An 18,801-nucleotide genomic window follows, 5' to 3' on the forward strand; every position below is an offset into this window, starting at 1 on the left:
CCGGCGGCCCGGCTCTCGGGTGTCGGTGCAGTGCTGGGAGCGCACCGAATCACCGCAGGAATCATCGAGTCCATCTCCCGGCCCTGCACAGGACCGTCCCCAACAATCCCGCCAGGTGCCCGAGAGCGCTGTCCCCACACTGCTTGAACTCTTGTCAGGTTTGGCGCTGTGACCGCTTCCCCGGGGACTCTGTTTCAGGGGAGTGCGGGTTTTTTGCGGYTTTGTTTACACAGCCAGGTGATCTACGTTGTGAGCCGGCTACTGTCACAGGGAAATACTTGTTATGCCTTTCAATACTTGAGTTACATAATGAATTTRACACACACTGTCTGGGCCCGGGTTACACAAAAGTTTATCAAAACATTTGGCAAACATTTTCTAGGAAGATCTTTGAGATAAATTACCATCATGACACTTTTCARGTAGATGAAAATGCCCATCAAAGATGAACAGTTGACCAATGTAATTTTTGGACATGGCCCCATCTTTTTCCGCTGGAACKGTTCTTTACAATTTCCATTCAATCAACTTTTAATAACTAAAGTGAAACAGAAAAATCAATACATTGATCTAAACTCCTTATAAAACACTATTTTGTTGCCACAAAATCAAGCTGGTGCATAGAGAAGGAATAATCCCAGACCAGGATATTTTACAGCTTTCCATTATTAATTGGACAGCAATGTGGGATCCACAAAGGTTAAATCAGGAAGCTGATTAACTTTTATATTTATCCGGAGATGTCTGCCAGAGTCTCATTAGTTCTGGCTCATGTTGCACGTTGAAACAGATGTGACACAGTATCAATTTTTAAATCTTGATTAAGAGTAAATTAATTTSTACACTAAAATAGACAATATAATTACTAAATTAGGTCGTAATAACAAGTTAGCATCAGTATTTATTTGGATCTAATTATTTCATTAAATACTGAGATTGATAAAACACTCTAGCTTTCCAACAAAGAAATTAGCAGATAATGCAATTGAATACCAATTGAAGAGTTTTACCAGATTTTGTCACATCAAGATTTGGAAATTAGCTAATTATTTTTATAGTGAAACTAAACCTCAAAGGCATCCCACACTTCCTCTTTTGRTTTCAACTCTGTCATGGTGGTCAAATAATTTTCAATTTAGCTAAAACACTGATTACTTTAGTATGCAGAAGTCCAATTTGCMGCTGCAATTTGCAGCTGATGCCTGCGGAGATAATTTTCCATCACTTTAATGTCATCATCTCGTTTTTCCTTCTCAACCTAGACTTGTGKTTTTCTGTTGCATCAGAGAACCTCTTTCTCTTTTGTAAACCATCCATGTTTTATTTTTTTAACCTAAGATTTCTTCTCAGCTATTCAAATATTCTTCTATTCAAAGAAAATCATTGTGAGTCAACATTACTGAGTTGTTACATTTTCAAAGTGTCCTCTTAAACTTTCTCAGTATCAAATTTCTACMAATGGTCCCAGTGAGTAATAGATTCCAGAATATACCATCAGTTTCTTACAATTGTCTTATTTCTGTAATAAATGTACATTTCTATTTCAAACATTGGCCATGCTATATGATGAACTCCTGATTTGAATTTCCGGCTATGATCTGATGTGTTACTTGAAGCTCTCTGGTTTTTGTCTTGCCTTCCAAGAGAAGCTGTTCAGTTGGGATGTGAGTCACAGCTGTGCAGCATGGCAGGGGGAAGTAGGTTTCTTACCATTCCATCTGTTCTCAGACAAACCAACCACAGAAGGTTGGTTTCAGAAACCAACCTTTTTTAGGTCCTAGCTCTGCTGAAGTCTATAAGTTTGTCTGCAAGTCCAGAGCAAAACACCAAATCTTTCGAAGCAAATCAGGGRCCAGATCACAACTTGTAGCTTTCGGTTTTATCCATGTGAAAAATGACTGGATAAGGGAAGGCCGCAAAATAGTGATACCAAGTGGGCTCATTGCTAAACCTTTTTCATTTCTCTTGCCTATTTTAAGACTCATTTCTGTGAAATGCTTGATACCAAGATAGGTAAACGTTTTGGGGAACTTGCAGCTCACTTACACCTCAAGGCAYGATGCGATGCCTACAAAAGTCTTATTTCCATATTTCTGCTGAGGGAGTTACAGCGATAAAAAACTGAAGGCACACAGAGAAGTCTCAGGCCCTTGTTTATAAATATATAATGATGTCTCTATTCCAAAAAGCTGACAGCCGTATACAGGGATTACTGTGTGTAGTCCCGTGGCGTCCAACAACAGTTGAAGCACTGTCTGTTACTGCTTGCTAAACCTGAGGGCAGACATCACTGAATGCAAAGCCTTCTGTGGTTTTTGTAACTGAAATTCTTGACAGAAGAGATATTTATCAGAAGCTACCTAAAGAAAATACAGGACTTGTTTCTGTTCTGTACATATACCAGAGAAATCATCTATGCTAGAATCACATGAATGGGATGCATTTATTTTACGATGCTTTATTATTAATGTAAAGATTTACATACTAACATTTTATTTTCTTGCTCCTTTAATCCGTTCTCTCTGATGCAGCAAATGCTGACATTTAAAAGTTCCTTTTTTATTGCTGGCTTTGGTTCCTCTAGAGCAGACTGACTGCTATATTTGAACAGTGTACATATCACATGCAAGTACAGGGTTTTTTCAACACTCAGAAAGCTAATCATGCTGAAAATGTTTGCCTGGAATATCTGTTCATTATTTGTGGATTASGATATTTTCTAACATTCATTTTATGTCATGGACCTCCCCAAGTTCAGTGAAAATACTCTGAATTTCCTCCCTTAATTATAGTTTTAAAAGACAATTATTTTAGCTAATTTAAGATTAAAAAGCATCTGGAAACCCTGTTTTCTCCAGTCAGGTAAATCTCCCTTCCCTTGTTTTGTGTGAGGTTTGGGGTTTTATGCTTCTGATTTTAATACAGATTTTCTAAAGAGAGAAGAGTGCAATATGGTGAAAACCTCACTCCACCCTCTGACACTTTGTGATACAACTTTTCTTCACGTAAAATTGGTTCTTGTACTTCGGTCCAAGCCCTGGTTTGCAGTGTCTATGAATTCCAATTGCAGCTTTTTGCCCTAAACCAGTTTTTCTGTTATTGTTAAGGACAGAAGGTTACTTTTGACCTCAGTATTGTACACRCTGTGTCCTGGGGTCAGCAGAACAGAACCGGTGTCAGCAGGAGATGTCACCTGGCAGTAAGGGAACACATCTATGAATCACTGCCAGGTGTTCTGCTTGTTTCCCTCTACAAAGTGTGTACTGGGCCTTCTCTGCTGCTCTGTGGCTTCGTTAATGAGCTGACACGTTACAGAACACAGCAATTGCTGGGAATGAAAGATAGCACAGACGTGCGAATAATTATTGTCTCTGTAATGTTGATAGTCTGTGTCATGGTGAGCAGAACTTTCCAGTATTGCATCAGCGTGATTACCCTGCCACTCCCCATCCACAAAGGAGAATAATCCTCCCTCCGTGCCAGCACACACGCAATACACACATTCAAATAATCTTAAATAATGATTTCTTCTTGATGTCTAAGAAAAAGGCTTTCAACAACAATTGTAGGGTTGTAGTAAGAAATACATCCTGTATTTTAAGGAGCATATACACAATTGTCTGCCAGGGCAAATAAGGAAAGTTACTGTAAGAGACATACCAACTGTGATTTCAAACGCAAACCTTTGAACAATTCCAAATGGCCTTTTTTTATAACATTTGGGGAAGTAAATATTCACTTGTGGGGGAAAATTCTCTAAATATGTTGCCATCATCATCATTTATCCAAATTGTAATATTGTTTTATGATAAGTATTTTTTTGACAGTGCAAAACGATTAAGTGCATGRCAGGATCATAAAAGCAATTTGTGCTAATGTGTTTAGCCTGTTAGAGCCTTCATGCTTGTGTGCTAGTTTGTAATGATATTGTAAATGCTGTTGTACCTCTTTTTCATAGAAAAAGCTCTAATCATCCCTCTGCTGTACATTGGATAAAAAGGAACCAGTGAAGGAAGGAGTAGGTGGTGGAAAAATCAGAAGCAGTTTCACATGTCGCTCTAGTGTTCCCATGTCCTGGCTCTCCCAGGACTATGACATCAGTCAGACTCTCCGGGTGCTGCTCTGTTTCTCAGAGGCCCCAAAGGCTGTTGCAGCATCCAGGAGCAGCAGGAGCACGGCGTTCCTGCCCACAGCTCCTTCTGCAGCTCCTGCCTGCTGCCTGCAGAGCRCTTGCCAGGGCATTGGCAGCACCAGAGTCTTGGCTTTAAAGATATTTAGCTTAARTGACAAGTCCTTTCAGCTTCCATCTGTGTGAGGGAGCATGGACATAAAAGTGTTGCAAAAATGGCCTTTCAGTTCACAGTAATAGCGAGGTTGTTTTCCTCTCTGATGGGAAATACCTGAGAATTATCTCCTGTCAATGAAAGAAAAATGAACRAGAATAAATGTCTTGGAATGCTTTGTCCACTGATGAAGTTGCATTGCGTGGTATCCAAATAGTTTAGAAATGTTCTGAAATTAATAGATCAAATCACTGGAAGCCCACCCCGATGGTACACCCGATTGATTCCAGTGAATTCACTTTGCAGGAGTTGTGGATGGGCCCTCTCCCCACACTTCTTATGGCACAGAACAGATGGCAATGCAAACAAAGGGAACGGTGCTTCTGTGCATCAGCCCAACCAGGAGATGCTCTGGCAGGCAGAACTATGGCAAGAACTGATCGYAGAAATTAAGACTCTCAGGATCATTGGCCTGCTCTGCTTGACTTCTGCTTCACTATTGCCTGGAAAGAACTGGTTTGTCTGAGGAATAGAAGAAACCCAAAGCTCTGTGAGGCTTTGCAATCCCTGCGCTGTCCCATCTTGAGAAGACTGGATGTGCACTGATCTGATCTAAAGCTTGCCCGTGCAGTTAATGTCACAGCATATGAGGACAAGGGAGGGTGGTGCAAACATCCATCGATTAAAGGAAACWATCTGGCTCTGCAGTGAGAGAGATGGTCCCATGGCAGGTGCCTGGCTCTGGAAAACATGGGGAACGTTGCAGTGACTTGAGTTACATGTGCTCAGCTCTGTGGGGTAAACGAACTGCACATTAACGTGCTGCAAGAGATGCCAGGAATGAGGCTGCTGCAGGATGGGTGCCAGACATGATAGAACACAGGGGATGTCAAAGAGCTGTGTTCGACAGCGGCTCGTAGACACGACAGGGCTGCTGTGGGGCCGGCCCCGTGCCCCCGACCGGAGCCTGGCTGGGGACGGCAGCGCTCCCCCGGCCCCAACCCCGCTGCCAACCGCGCTCAGCASCGGGCTGCGGGCTTGTGCCAGCAGAGCGAGCGCTGCCATCGCCGCTCAGAACGGCTCTGCCTGGAAACACCGAGCAGGGATCCCCGGCCGGGTTCGCTCCCGCACTGGGTCAGTGGCACAGCCCCGCTCTCCGCCGCCCCCGCCCCGAGCGCCCCGGCTGAGGCACCGCCCGCGGGGCGGCCCCGGCGCGGCCCGGCCCGGCCGGATGTGAGCTCGGCGCCGCTTCCTGCGCCCGCAGTCCGCCCTCTCCCTCCCCGCCTTGGGTGGTGCCGCTGCCTCGTCCCTGCTCCAGGCTCAGGGCGGAGGCGGCCGCCGCTCCCTGCTCCGCTCAGCAGCAGCCCCGATGCAGGCCATCAAGTGTGTGGTGGTGGGCGACGGGTAAGTGTGAGGGACCCTGGGCCGGGCGCGGCCCTCAGCRGCTCCGCCGGACCGGGGGGTGTTCGGGCCGCGGGGCGGGAGCGGCCCCGGGCCCCAGCGCCGGGTGTGGGTGCGGCCCGGCCGCCCTGAGGGAGCGGGGCTGCCCGGGGCCGGGCCGGAGCGGGCGGACGGAGCCGGGAACCGGGAACCGGGGGCGGGTGGGTGGCGGCCGGGGCTTCCTGCTGCTCTCGGGCGGGGAGGGGAGGCGGGCACGGCGGGGCCGGGCAGCGGCAGCGGGGCTGTGCGGGGCTGTGCGGGGTCCCCGGGCTGGCCGGGCCGAGCCCCGCACCGCCGGTGTGCCGGGGCCGTGCTGGTGACCGAGAGTGTCGCGGCGGGGCGGGCASAGGCGGTCCCGGTGAATGAACGGGGTGTGCTGGGCTGGCCGGGCCGCCTCCCTGGGCTGCCACTGCTTGCTGCTGTTCTTCCACCACCCGAGTCATCGAAGTGTTTCTAAAAAAATCCTATGTTTTTAATTATATGAGAGAATTAATACTGATCTGAAATACCTCTTGTGAAAGTRACAAACATCTTTTAGAGCTTAATTTTTGACATCTGGCTCTCAATAAAACTGAGTAAAATGGGCTGAGCTCTATGCAGATCATAAATGGCTTTGGGCAGAAACTGCATTTTTGCCTGCAAATATCTGGTCCTGTAAGGCTCCTCTCTGAAGTAGACTGCTAGGCCCTTGAAATACAAATAGTTAATGATATACTTGTCTGTAAAGATGTGTTACACCTACAGTATCTTAATATGGTGTTACTTGTATGTGAAGCAAGCTGGRGATGCTTTTTAGAATCAAGTTAACTCATAAGTTTAGCAGTTGGATTTCAGTGTGAGGAGTGCTGGAATTGAGGAAAGAGTTTGTGTATTTGGTATTTTTGAATATTCCACTCAGAGGGATTCTCTCTCTTACTGCATGTCAGAGCTCAGGGGAACATCAGGCCAGCTGGAAAACAAGACTTGTCTTATACAGTTTGAGGGTTGGGATTTTCTTTCTTTAGGAGAAACAAAAATCCCAGTGTAGATTGAACACAATTGGTATCATAGGAAACTTCTGTGGATGGCAGAGGAGTGAARTGTAGCTAAATGGACTTGCTACAGTGGTCTGTAATTTCAAATAGTGGTTTAATCTTTGAGTTATTTGTGTGTGGGAGTTTTGTTGATTTGTTTTTAATGATGTAGAATCCCTAAAAAGGCAGATAAGTATGGTTGAAAGATAAACGTTACAGTGTGACAAATTTGTTTTGACTTGCTATGCAAAATTTTGAGCCATATAAACATGAAAGTGATATCTCAAGAAATCATTTTCATGGTAGTATAATACTTTTATGCCAGATAGGATTACTGTGGATTGCTCTTTTGCTTATATTGAATTTAAACAAAATTACTTTTCTACTATATATTTCTTAAAATTCATCTGAACTCTGTATTTATTACTGTAAATAAATGTGATGCATCAGTTTTGGGTGGGGAAAAGATTCAGTCTRCTTCCTCTTCTAGAACTGAGAACTCAGCACAAATGAGTAATTCATTCAACAGAACWGTTCTTTGGGTCATTTGCTTTGTAAACCATCCCTCTTCCTAACATATTTGTTGTTTTTTGGAAATGTAAGTGGTGCAGTTCTGCCCGACTGTTGTGCATATGTGTGAACAAAATACAGTAGTTTAATTTCTTTTCCTTCCAACTTAGTTAGAAAGAAATCTCACTTAAGGTTCTGTTCAGGTACTGTTGTTCATTTTTGGTAGCTTTGGATCATTCTCTGCTCACTGTTTTRAAAAAAAATATTTAACTATTTGTGGTTTTTTGTGCTGTTGCTGCTTCAAGAGCTCCAGAATTGCAGGTATTCTAGGAAATGTTGTGTTTGGCTTAGATAAGGCCTAAGTTTTAGTGTTCCTGTAWAACAATGCAGGTTAAAGTTTTGCTTATGTCATATAAAACTTGGGTATTGTTTTMTGTACCCTCCACAAAGATCTGCTAGGAACAAAATAAACAAAGCTWTAGARGTACCTGTGATGATTTTTTAAATTTGTTAATGAGTAGGCCATTTTTCATTTGTGACTCATGTTTTGTTCTTAGAGTTTTGACTAGTGTGTGTTTAGACAATAACTTGACYAGAAGAGTGTGGCATGTGTGCTAGTTTGGGAGATCATATTTTCCTCTTGTTTTCTTCATTTCACTGTGGGGATTTGTTTGGGGGAAAATGAATGGCAACTGTTGCTTTGAGCTGTCATGATAGAGAGCAGGAGGAATGTGCAGGACAGATGAAGAGCAGCCGCTGGAGTAACTCAGGAAYTGCTGTTGATTGACACTTGAGAAAAAGCATTGGTGGAAGTTATTTTTAGCAGCTTTTGTTTTCACTCCAAAAGGCAGCTGTTAAGTGGTACAAAATCTCCGGTGATGTTGTGTAATCTTAGGAGAAGTTCTGTGTTTTGGAGAAATTACCAGTTACCAGATGCCACAGAAGTTGTTGCACTTCGTGCTGTTTTGTAGGCATTTTTAAATTGAGGAAATTCTGTAAGAGCAGCCATTTAGGAGTCCTTGTTTGGAATTCTGCTAAATCTGAGGTCCTGTGTGATAAAGCCGTGCTGTGTTCGATTTGATGGCTTCGGGAGAAGGGGAGGGGATGTGTAGGGTAATTGCATTCTTCCTGAGTGTGGTGCAGTGTTTGTGGGACACTGAACACCTCCCGTGCCATCTGGGGAGAGTGCACTGACTTGAAATTTGGARACTTGTGTTACTGAACGTTTCAAAGTTTTTTTAAAAGTAGTAGTGTTATAAGTACTGAAGAGCGTATTTGGGAGAGGGTGTGTCCCAGTGAGTAACTCCCTTATCCTTATCTGAGAGCCATATGCAGCTAAACCTACTCCAGCAGCAATCCTGAACTCTTGATCTGAGGGTGGTACCAGAGGAATCTCAGCTACTCTTTGATGTCTGAGCAAAGAGCTGGGCTGTTGTGCATCATGTCTGCAAGAGAGGCACTTCATGTGCATCACAGAAAGGGAGAAATGGCACAAGCAAAGCCTTTCATGAAGGCTGCCACCTGTGTGCAGATAAAACATGGCTCCAAGCAGCTCCAATACAGTGGGGAAATTTCGTAAAACTTGTTAGCATAAATAAAGGGAAGATATGTTTTGTTTTCAGGAGTTAATATATATGTGGTTATATAAATACATTGATTCCTGGGTGCTACACGGACTCGAAAAGGGACTCAGTGCTGTCTTTGGTTAAGGTAGTTTTGTTAAGCATTTCAAGCTGGATTTCTGTAGGCCATGTTTTTAATGACAGTCAAATGTTGCTGGTTTCATTTATGTAATAGTGGGTGGACAGAGCTGTGATTAAGTAGTTGCTAGAAATCTTATGACTAATCTTGGTGTTATTTTAGATTCTTAGTCTCAGCCTTTCTGTRCAAGGATTAAAACTTTGCCAAACAGTTGGAATTCTCTTTAGGGGAGTTGCTTTATTACAGAAATTAGAAATCTAAAAAAGTTGATAAAGCACTTAGAGGATGTACTTTATAAAGGTAGGCATTAGTGTTTATTTTTAAGACTGGTGACCATAATGATCTGATTCATGTGGCAGTAAGCCAAAAGGCAAGGAAAGCAGGAAACCTGGATGGAACRAGTCTGAAATGGGGTTGTTGAACGTGTTTTTTCTTGTTTAAATGACTCTGGCTGATKGKTGCTGCAGAAACACATTACAGCACYTCTRAGCTTGGGATGAAATCTCTCCCCACCATCCTGTGCTGTTTTGATCAGGTAGAGCAGACTCAGGAGTTTCAGTGCAAGGAGGGCAAAGGCACCTGGATGCACAGAAATGTTCTTGATCCAGCGCTGAAAATGTTGAGTTCAACATTAAATTGTTGGAAGCTCCAATTACCTGTAATGACCCTACTGGAAATCAGAGCATCAGCCCAAACAGGTTCCAGAGGCGTGAGAACGTGTCGTGTCTGCGCCCCAAGAACTTTCCCAAAGCATTTGGCTCTTGTGCTCGGGATCCTGCAGGTTTTCCCTCTTATCCTTTGTGAGCTGGCCCAGCACAGCTCTGCAGTACATCCAAACCCATCTAACTCAGCAGCAGGCAGCTAAAATAGCAACTTGTCCTTCTGGGGGAGGAATAACTTTCCTTAGCTCCTTGTTCTGCCTTGTTACAGTGTTGGTTCAGGGGCTGAGATGGGATATCCTCTTTTGACAGCTGTTGAACAGTATCTGCATGGTGAACTGCTCCTTGATTGTTTCCCACTGAAGGTTTTTTTTTGAGTAAATCCATCTACTTTTGAGCACATGTGTATCTCAAACCTTTAACGACAGAGATTGTACTTAATGAGAACAGAATTAARTGCCTCCTTTCATGTTGTTATTATAGTTTGGTAAAGAGAGTGCTTGCTGAAAGGAAAAAGCCCTCAGACTGTGTGAGGAGCTGGTGTCTCAGARGCAGATGTGAAAAGCAGGGTGGAAAACTGCACGGTATGGTCAGAGCTGCAGCAGGTGGGSTGTTACACCAGGTACTGGMTCAGAAGGCCAGGAATTCATAAATCAAATTACAGTGAAAAATGGGTGAGTGGGACAAAATCCCAGATAATTTTGCACACTGAAGAGACTCTTCCTTAGGTATTTCAGGTGATGTTGTGGGAAGTTGCTATCAAGTACTTGGACTAATGCAGTGAGGAGCTGTTTATAGTTGATCAGAGAGACTTGTTAGAGATTGAGCTGTGACTTAGGATGTGACAAAGCTCAAATTTGCTTGTGAAAGATTCAGGAGGCTCATGAGTCAAACCTCATGCTAATGGCACAATTATACGTGTAGRTGCAGCAAGGTTTCAAAGCTGCTGCTGACTGGTTTTGAGCAAATTGCTGTAGTGATAAAACATCTGCAAAAAGAAATAAAGGCCAATTCAAGTTTTCCAACACTTTTATTGAAACTGTAACAACAATTGAATTTTGTCCTTAATCAAATGTTTGACTCCAGATAAGAAGTGGTGAGGAGGATGGAGAGGGGACGAGCTGGCTGCCAGAGTTTTGAAGGACTCCTGGAACAGAGCCTTGTCCTGCCCCCATTTGAGGCTCTTGTGTTTTAGATCTGTAGGGAAAGGTTTGGTTTCCAAGTTTGCCAATACTGGAATGTAATTTATCTACAAATCAGTTAATTAAATGTTTGAATAGTTGGTGAATGCATGTGGGAGCTCACTTTGCGATAGCAGTAAATAATGTGAGAGTTATTGTTTGTATTCCTTCCTTAAATACTGGAAAGTAATGATGTGTTGAGAAATTACACTTTTCAAGCTTTCTTTAACTTCACTTATATGCAAGTATACCATATTCTGGAAAATTATCAGTTTTGGAATTGTGTAAGGGTTTCGGGAAATACTTCACAGGTTTTTTGCATTTCAGAGAGTTGGAGTGAGACCATCTTCCTGAATATTCATAGGAGATATTAATAGTCTAATTGTGAYTGAAAATTAACAAAATTTGGTAATTTATCCCTTCACAAAATGGATGTTTCTATTAGCTATGTTTTAATTGTCAGTAATTTAAAGGCTGCAGTCTGTCAGCTGTTTTCCTGCCCAGTAGTCACTGGAGGTGCTCAGTTGTCCTTAGGTGTCTGGGTAATTAGTTTCCTTCCTCTAAAAGGAATATTATTTCTTGTTATTCAAGATTAATATATTTTACATGTGAACTTTCTCTTTTTGCAGTGCTGTAGGTAAAACATGCCTACTCATCAGTTACACAACCAATGCATTTCCTGGAGAGTATATACCCACTGTGTAAGTACTTACAAAACCCAAAGAGCTCCTTTCTGTCAACTTCTCRGTGCCTTCTGCTATTCCAGAGTCCTTTGTTGAATTGTTTAATTTGGCTGCAAGCACCTCTCAGGTGTGTGTAAGGAGCCCTTTGAGCTTTTCCTTTAGCACTGTCACACCAGTGTTTGCTGCTGGTCCCTCACTTTTGGCTCTCTGTTCCTCTAGGCCTGGCTGATCAGGGACTAACATTTGCTCACATTTTACCAGATGTTGTTCTCTTCCATAATACTGTGCCTCTGTCTTCARTGTCATTCATAATAAGCAGTCCCAGGGCTGAACAGCTTGTAAAACACCATATCATAGTCAGAAACGGTTGTCTTACATGGCTGGTGATTTTTTGTTCATTTGTTCCTTCCACTTTTTGTGCCACTGCCAATCCTGTGCTAAGCCAGCCACTGCTCTGCAGCTCCTCAAGCGAGACTGTGGAGCTCATTTATTCTGGTGCTTCCCCTTTTGTTTCACMRAGGGATTTGCAGTATCACTATTAGTGCAGTTCTCTTTTCCAGGGCCTGTTGGGGGATGCTCTATACACGAGCACCTTCTTTGCCCTTTTTGGATGTCTCTATTTTCATCTGGCTGTGCTGCTCTCTGAAGTRTTGATGCATTTTTCAGATAACAAAATACATTCTAATAAGGTTTACAGATGACTTTTGTTACCTGTCCAAGGCCCCTGTTGCCTTAGTCACTCCTGTTTCCTTTTTTTTGGTCTTAAATTCAAGTTTGTGCATTATAGTGTCTTTGTGTTCCCAAGTGAACTTGGTTTTGCCTTAATGAGTGATTAAAACCTTTGCACCCACAGTAGTGATGAGATTAAAAGCCATGCCTCCACTGGCCCCTGGTTATGAGCTTTGATATTTCATTGGAGGGGTTTTGATTAGCAGGATTAATTMGCTTTTTTCTTACCTACTGTTGTCACTAAAGATTCCTTGTTGTTCCTCCTGTATCTTGTGTTCTAAATCTCACAACATGAAACAGATTAACTTGCTGAATGTCCCACTAAGACTGGAAAGTGCTTGCTAAGTACATCACCTGCTTTCCWGTGCTCCCTGGGATTAACACTTCCTTTGGAAGAGCCATGACAGGGATCACTTCTGCTCAGACTGAACCCAGTCTGTTGTGTGTAATTTTTTTATCCCATTACCCAATACCCTGCTTGTTATTTAAAGAACAACTTTAGTGTCTCTGGGGAGCAGAGACATGCAATGAAAATGTTTTCTTCCCGAGTTTTTCCAGTTAGGACTCTCAGGAAAAAGTCCTTGGGTGCCTTRTTTTACTGCAAGCTAATGCAGCTAACTCTCTCTTTATTTTTAGCTTCGACAATTACTCTGCCAATGTAATGGTTGATGGGAARCCAGTCAACCTGGGTTTGTGGGACACAGCTGGTCAAGAGGACTACGACAGACTACGTCCACTCTCCTACCCGCAAACAGTAAGAGCTGAGGGTGAAACAGGGGCAGCCTCCACACCTTTGGCTGMCATAAAGCACTTTTCTTTTTGAATAAGGCCAACCTGGAGTTGTGTTTGTTAGTAACAGTGACCTTCTTTCATTTTATGTGCTGTAGCTGTAATTTATCATCTCTRGGGTGTGTACTGTTGTAAAAAAGTTAACATTTGCACGCCCTGTGCGCTGGTACTTGTTGGGTTTTGTGCAGTTGCAGCCTCAGAATTGTCTAGAATGCTTRATTCAAAAAGGAAAWAGAAAAAAAAMMMCCCAAAAAATATTAGYCCCATCAKCTAGYCCATTGATTTTAAGGTTAGCATGCCTGCCAAAGGCAGAGTTTGTTTTTGGTTTTAGGCCATGTTTGGCTGCAACCTGACACTGTCACTGCTAAGCACTTGATACTGTTTAGTCTGTGTGAAGATGTTCTACATGTGAAAGAGGCAGCACTGAATGAAGAGATTATTGCTATTAACAGAGGCTGTGGTGTCCCAGCTYTCAGTGTACTCGAGCTGGGCTTATTTTATTGCTTGCTGTAGTTGGTGCTGTGACATGGACACAGATGWGCTTCTGTCTTCCCTGGGTGCAAGTGGTTAAACCCTGCCTGTCCTGCATCTTCTGTGTYTGAGGAAAACACTGAAGTGATCTGCTCTCTCCTTTCCAGTGCAAYTTCAGCTCCAGTTMATCTTTCYAGAGGTGGTTTTCTAATCTTTTTAGAGCAGTGGCTTTTACCTGATGGAGCTGTGCCATAAGTAAAGAAAGGGTCATTTGCTGGGGGGTTTTGGCATTGATTTCTCTTGTTGTTGGCTGTCCAGTATGTATTCAATGCTAATAATATGCAAAGTTGTTTCACTTACTCTACAGCATAACTGCTCTCTTGAATAATGGGATTCTTATTTAAGGAATTCTGGTACTATTTTTAGTAATCTGTCGTAATTCATGGTTTTCCTGAATTCACTGCTTATCAACAGTCACTAGACTTCCCCATCAGTTATGATACATAAGCTTTATATGAATTCACCAGTTATGGGCAGCTACAGTTGAAATGCCAGAAATACCTGTCTTTTCTGTGACAAAAGGACAGAACGCACATGCATGTCTTCAGCCTGCTCCAGTAACCGTGGCTTTCTGGTAGACTGCAAAAGAATTCCAGGTCAATCCAAGCATCTTAGGGAAAAGGTGTCTTCTGTGCAAGGATATATAACTGTTCAGTACAGGTTTGAAATACTCTCAGTTACTTGGATTGGTTTTTTGCAGCAGCAAATGAAACAGGGTGGTAAGTCTTGAAGTTCTTGTGAAGAAATCTTCAGATTTCAGATTTGTGCAGTATCAAAGGTTCATCACCCCCACAAAACTAACAAAAAGCACAGAGGAAGAGAACAGTGGTGCTGATGAAACCTGACCTTTTTTATGATCTGTGTTCAGCCTCCCTTTTCCTTCACTATTTAAAGCTCACCCCTGGCATGTTCTCGTGGCCCTCCTTTCCTGTGTGTGCACCTGAAGGATGTTTTGGGCAGCTGAAAGCAGCAGTTGTTGGTTCCTTGGGCAGGGTGTGTTGGGATCAGCCCCCAGCAGGTACAGCTGGTGACTTCACAGGGAGGCCTTGGCATTCATTTGTATCTTTTTCTCTTTATTCATATTTTTATTTTATTCATTAAAATATACAGGCATTTAATATCTTCTCCTGAATGCATTGAACTCTACTAACATTTCCAAATATTTGGGGAAGAAAAAAGGTGGGACAGAAGAGGTGGTCAGGTCTGTTCCTCAGAGACCAAAGAGAAATTGTCAGTGGGAGCTTTTCAGGAGAGGTTGATGCTGCAGGTTTGCCCTGCCAGTGCAGAACTGGTTTCTGGGGAAGGCTGCTCTCTGCTCTGGGTGCACTGGGTTGTGCTGAATTACAGGGCAGCGTCTCTCTTAAGAAGAAAATCCTCCTTGAGAAAATCTGTGAGCACAAATTGCTGACTGAGAGCATTTTCCCTTAAATCCATTTGAGGAGTAACTTTATCTCCTACTGTTATTAGGTTGGAGGAACCAATGGTAAGAATATATCTTCCAGTCTGACAGATCAACCTATTGCCGTATGTAAATCTTTAAATAAACTTCAGTTCCAAGTTCTGTCATCTTATCTTGCCTATGATAGTGATAAATTGGCCCCTATTTTTTTAACAAATTGTTTTCTTGGAACTATCAAATTGCTGGATCTGAGAACTCTGTTGCCAAATTTCTTTATGTGAGTTGCTAAGATTAAATATTTTCTTGGAAATAAATAGCTTTCCCTACTTACTAAGATTGCTCGTGTGCAAGACACCTGAGATCTTTTAATAATTCCTTGTGGTTACACCAAATCTTTTGCTCTCTGGAGCTAGTGAAGGAGAGAGTCTGCATCACGTGCAGCCCTTGGGTCCCCACAAACCTGCAGAATTGGAAAACAGAAGTAGTGGCCATAGTATCACATKATTTGATGTTGTTTCTTTCTTCTTCTGGGACGCTGCTACGGAAACTTGTTGGGGTGATGCATGAACAACTGGGTTGCAAGTGCTTAGCAGTGAGATGTCAGCTGCTGACCTAACAAAATGCCTTGAAATGCAGCACAATCAACTAACATTCTGCAATGCCTGATTCTGTAGCACCTTTGGTACCGGAATAAGTACGGATGCAGAGGTAGGTGGGGGAAAGTTGGGCTTCTTTGGGAGACACTTAGCAAATTTTGGGTCATACAGCAAGATTACAACAGTGTAGACAGAGAAGTAATAATTGTAGAAATTCCTGTGTGATTTTTTTTTTTTAAATTTCATACTGTATAGTTGGCTTTTGAATTTAAGACTAATTTAGAGTTGTATGTTGATTGTTAACACTTGGCAGCATCCTATGCTGATGAGTTCCCTGTCAGTGCAGAATAAATGACATTTAGAGAAAAAAACCCTTGCAAGGCAGTGGTATTAGTGTCCTCATTGCTGGCTACTGCAAGAGCTGATGATAAATTTGACTGCAATGTCTGTGTTATTTGTTTCCCCCCTTCTCTCTGGCTGCTCGTAGCTGCCTGGGAATGGATTTCCCCTGGGAAAGCTGCCTCTGATTGTCATGTGCAACTGTATTGCTGACCTTGCCTTTTGCAAGTGTGCTAGAGCTGGCAGTGGATGGAGGTTCTGGTGAAAATGGCCTGTTCATGACATTCTGCAGTGTTTCTCTGTTGGGCTGACTCCTGTCAACTTGTTTTGTAGGATGTCTTCTTAATCTGCTTTTCCCTTGTGAGCCCAGCTTCCTTTGAAAATGTCCGTGCTAAGGTAAGGAYGAGCTGGTACCATTTTATTTCTGAATATCATACTGTTCATATTACAGTGGAGCTTGGAAAATATTAGGTGCTTTTTTAAATGGTTTTTCCCACAGGCCATGTGAAATGCAGTTTGAAAAAGCAGAAATCCATTTGCCTAACTTGTGAGTCATGGAAGTTCAGGGCACATGACACACTTAAGAACGAATTGTTCCTTGATGCATTGATAACAGTGATTCAAGAGTGTTCAACCAGCAAGGTGCTGAGACCACAAACAGATTTCTTTTTAGTACTATTTGGAAAAAAAAAAAGTTTTAAACCAAATGCATGTAAAAACCAGGGTGTTAGCACTTGTTCTGTGCACCAGCCATCCTTCTGCACGTGCTCTGTGACTGTTGACTCTGTATTTCATGTCCTCAGACAACTCAAGGAGGTGTCTCCAGGGCCAAGGGGGAGGTCAGGGSTCTTGTGGTGTGTGAGGAAAATACAGCCCTTAATGGGCACCGTTTTTAAAGGATATGGAAATAGCTCTTGGCTTTTTTACAGTGATGTTCCCCTTTCTAATCCTGCCCTGATGGGATCTYAGGGCTCCCCTCTGCTCCAGCTGASCCCAAGTGAAGGRCTGGAGCCTTCAGCTGTGATRTTCCAGGGCCTTCAGGAAATGTGCCCCACACAAGAGACACCATTTTCAATTTGTCTTTTCCAGTGGTACCCCGAGGTGCGGCACCACTGTCCCAACACCCCCATCATTCTCGTGGGCACCAARCTGGACCTGCGGGATGACAAGGACACCATTGAGAAGCTGAAGGAGAAGAAGCTGACTCCCATCACCTACCCCCAGGGCCTTGCCATGGCAAAAGAGATCGGTACGAGGSGTTTTGGGGCTGGCTGGGGTTGTGTTTGTGGAAGAGTTGTGCTGTAATTAATGTCAATGCCTGCTCGGTGCTGTGGAACTGCTCTGTAACTGCTCTGCCTCCCCCAGGCGCAGTGAAATACCTGGAATGCTCGGCACTGACGCAGCGAGGCCTCAAGACAGTGTTTGATGAAGCCATCCGAGCAGTGCTGTGCCCCCCTCCCGTAAAGAAGAGGAAGAGAAAATGTCTGCTGCTGTAAACGTCACCCTCCCCCAGCCCATCAACCCTGTGCTTTGCTCAAACAATGGAGCATTCACATGCCAAGTTTTTTCTGTTATAAATTAGTTCTCTTCCATCAAATCTTGAACCAATTGACAGTTTCATGGTTTCATTTGTTTAAAGTATGATCCTTACCTTGCATTCTTCTAAGAGCAAACTCCTGGAAAGACACACCTATGTAAAGCCTTATTTTTAAAATCCTCTTCTTGCTCAATTAAGTGTTGCCAAACTATCTGCTGACCTAAGTCGCATTGTTGTGCTACAAACACTAAGCACTAAACTGTTTTTTAAAGATTCTTCTTGAAAATGACTCTAATTTCTGGTAGAAAATGCAAAATCTCTTTCTAGTTTTTCACAGTAAGTACCAGTACCGGGGAATTAGCAGAACACTGCGCTCTAATGGGTTTTATTCTGAACTGTTTTCCCAGTGCAGCTGTTGCCGGGTGCTGCATCCAACAGCCCTCTCTGGCAATGACTGACACCCTGAGTACAGTGGAAATGCTTTATCATTGGTAAGGGCTTGGTTGCAATCTAGTTCTTGCTGCTGTGATTGAAAAAATTAACTGAAGTGTATCTAGTCCTTTTGCCAGCATTGTATTGTGATGAATAGATGGAGTATTGGGTTGGAGCAGGAGATAGTGCCAGACAGTATTTGACACTGTACAGCTGACTTACACTACACTGCCAGAGTAGCTCAGCAACCATTTTCCCAGAGGTGCAGTAGTGGAGAGAGGTTGGTGTTTTGGAAAAATTCCTTTGACTTTCAAGTAGGGCATTCATGTAGGTACAATTCTCAATCAGTCATTCCCACTTTTATGTAGTAAATGCTTTTCTTGTAGAATTTCTTCTTAGTGAGCAATATAACTTGTATTTTGAAATCTTCTGATTGATAGAAGTTTGCTTTTTTTTTTTTGCTTTTTTTTTTTTAGAGTAGAACGTTCAAACATATCCACCTTATTTTCCTGTTATTTCTGACCCAGTAAGTTATGCTTTCTGAGCTTTTAGTCTATTAACTAGGTGTAAAAATCATGTGAAGCAGCTTTACACATTTTAGTAATTTTTATATTTGAAACCTCTGTAACTGACAAACCTTCTCAAATATCACTATTTGCAAGATCCCCCCACTGTAACATGACTAATGCAGCCAAGTGTTCTTTCTGTCACTCCATGTGCAGCATCGATTGCGTAACGGTAACTTGGGTCTGTGAGGTTCTGTACTTAGTGCTAATGTTCTGTACCTTCTAAACTGGCAGGAATATGATGTTGAACTACACCCTTTCAACCACTAAAGCAAAATTTAAAAAGTTGCAAAATTGTGACGTTTTTACATTGATCTTTTGCTAATGCAATTGGCAGTATGTTTTGCATGTATGACTTAATAAATCCTTGAATCACAAGTGTGGTRCTGTTTGAGTTTCTGAGCGTCTGTGAG

At 42.8% G+C, this 18,801-nt stretch overlaps 1 protein-coding gene across 3 annotated transcripts; it reads left to right on the forward strand.

Annotated features, from left to right (window-relative positions):
- Positions 1-5,538: 5,538 nt before the first annotated feature.
- RAC1 (Rac family small GTPase 1) lies at positions 5,539-18,766 on the forward strand. Of its 3 annotated transcripts, XM_057380808.1 has the most exons (7): positions 5,539-5,687; positions 11,417-11,488; positions 12,836-12,953; positions 14,987-15,043; positions 16,187-16,249; positions 16,943-17,102; positions 17,219-18,766. In XM_057380808.1, the coding sequence occupies exons 1-7, from the start codon at positions 5,653-5,655 to the stop codon at positions 17,347-17,349; spliced, it is 636 nt and encodes a 211-aa protein (XP_057236791.1). In that variant the 5' UTR covers positions 5,539-5,652; the 3' UTR covers positions 17,350-18,766. The 3 variants fall into 3 exon arrangements, with proteins under 3 accessions (XP_057236791.1, XP_057236792.1, XP_057236794.1); XM_057380809.1 differs by lacking the exon at positions 14,987-15,043; XM_057380811.1 differs by lacking the exon at positions 14,987-15,043 and having other exon boundaries at positions 5,554-5,687; positions 16,943-17,114; positions 17,224-17,279.
- Positions 18,767-18,801: the final 35 nt, after the last annotated feature.

This window comes from Malurus melanocephalus, unplaced genomic scaffold (assembly GCF_030028575.1).
Source record: "Malurus melanocephalus ecotype Western Australia unplaced genomic scaffold, MMel_1.1 scaffold_471, whole genome shotgun sequence".
Taxonomy (NCBI): Eukaryota; Metazoa; Chordata; class Aves; order Passeriformes; family Maluridae; genus Malurus; species Malurus melanocephalus.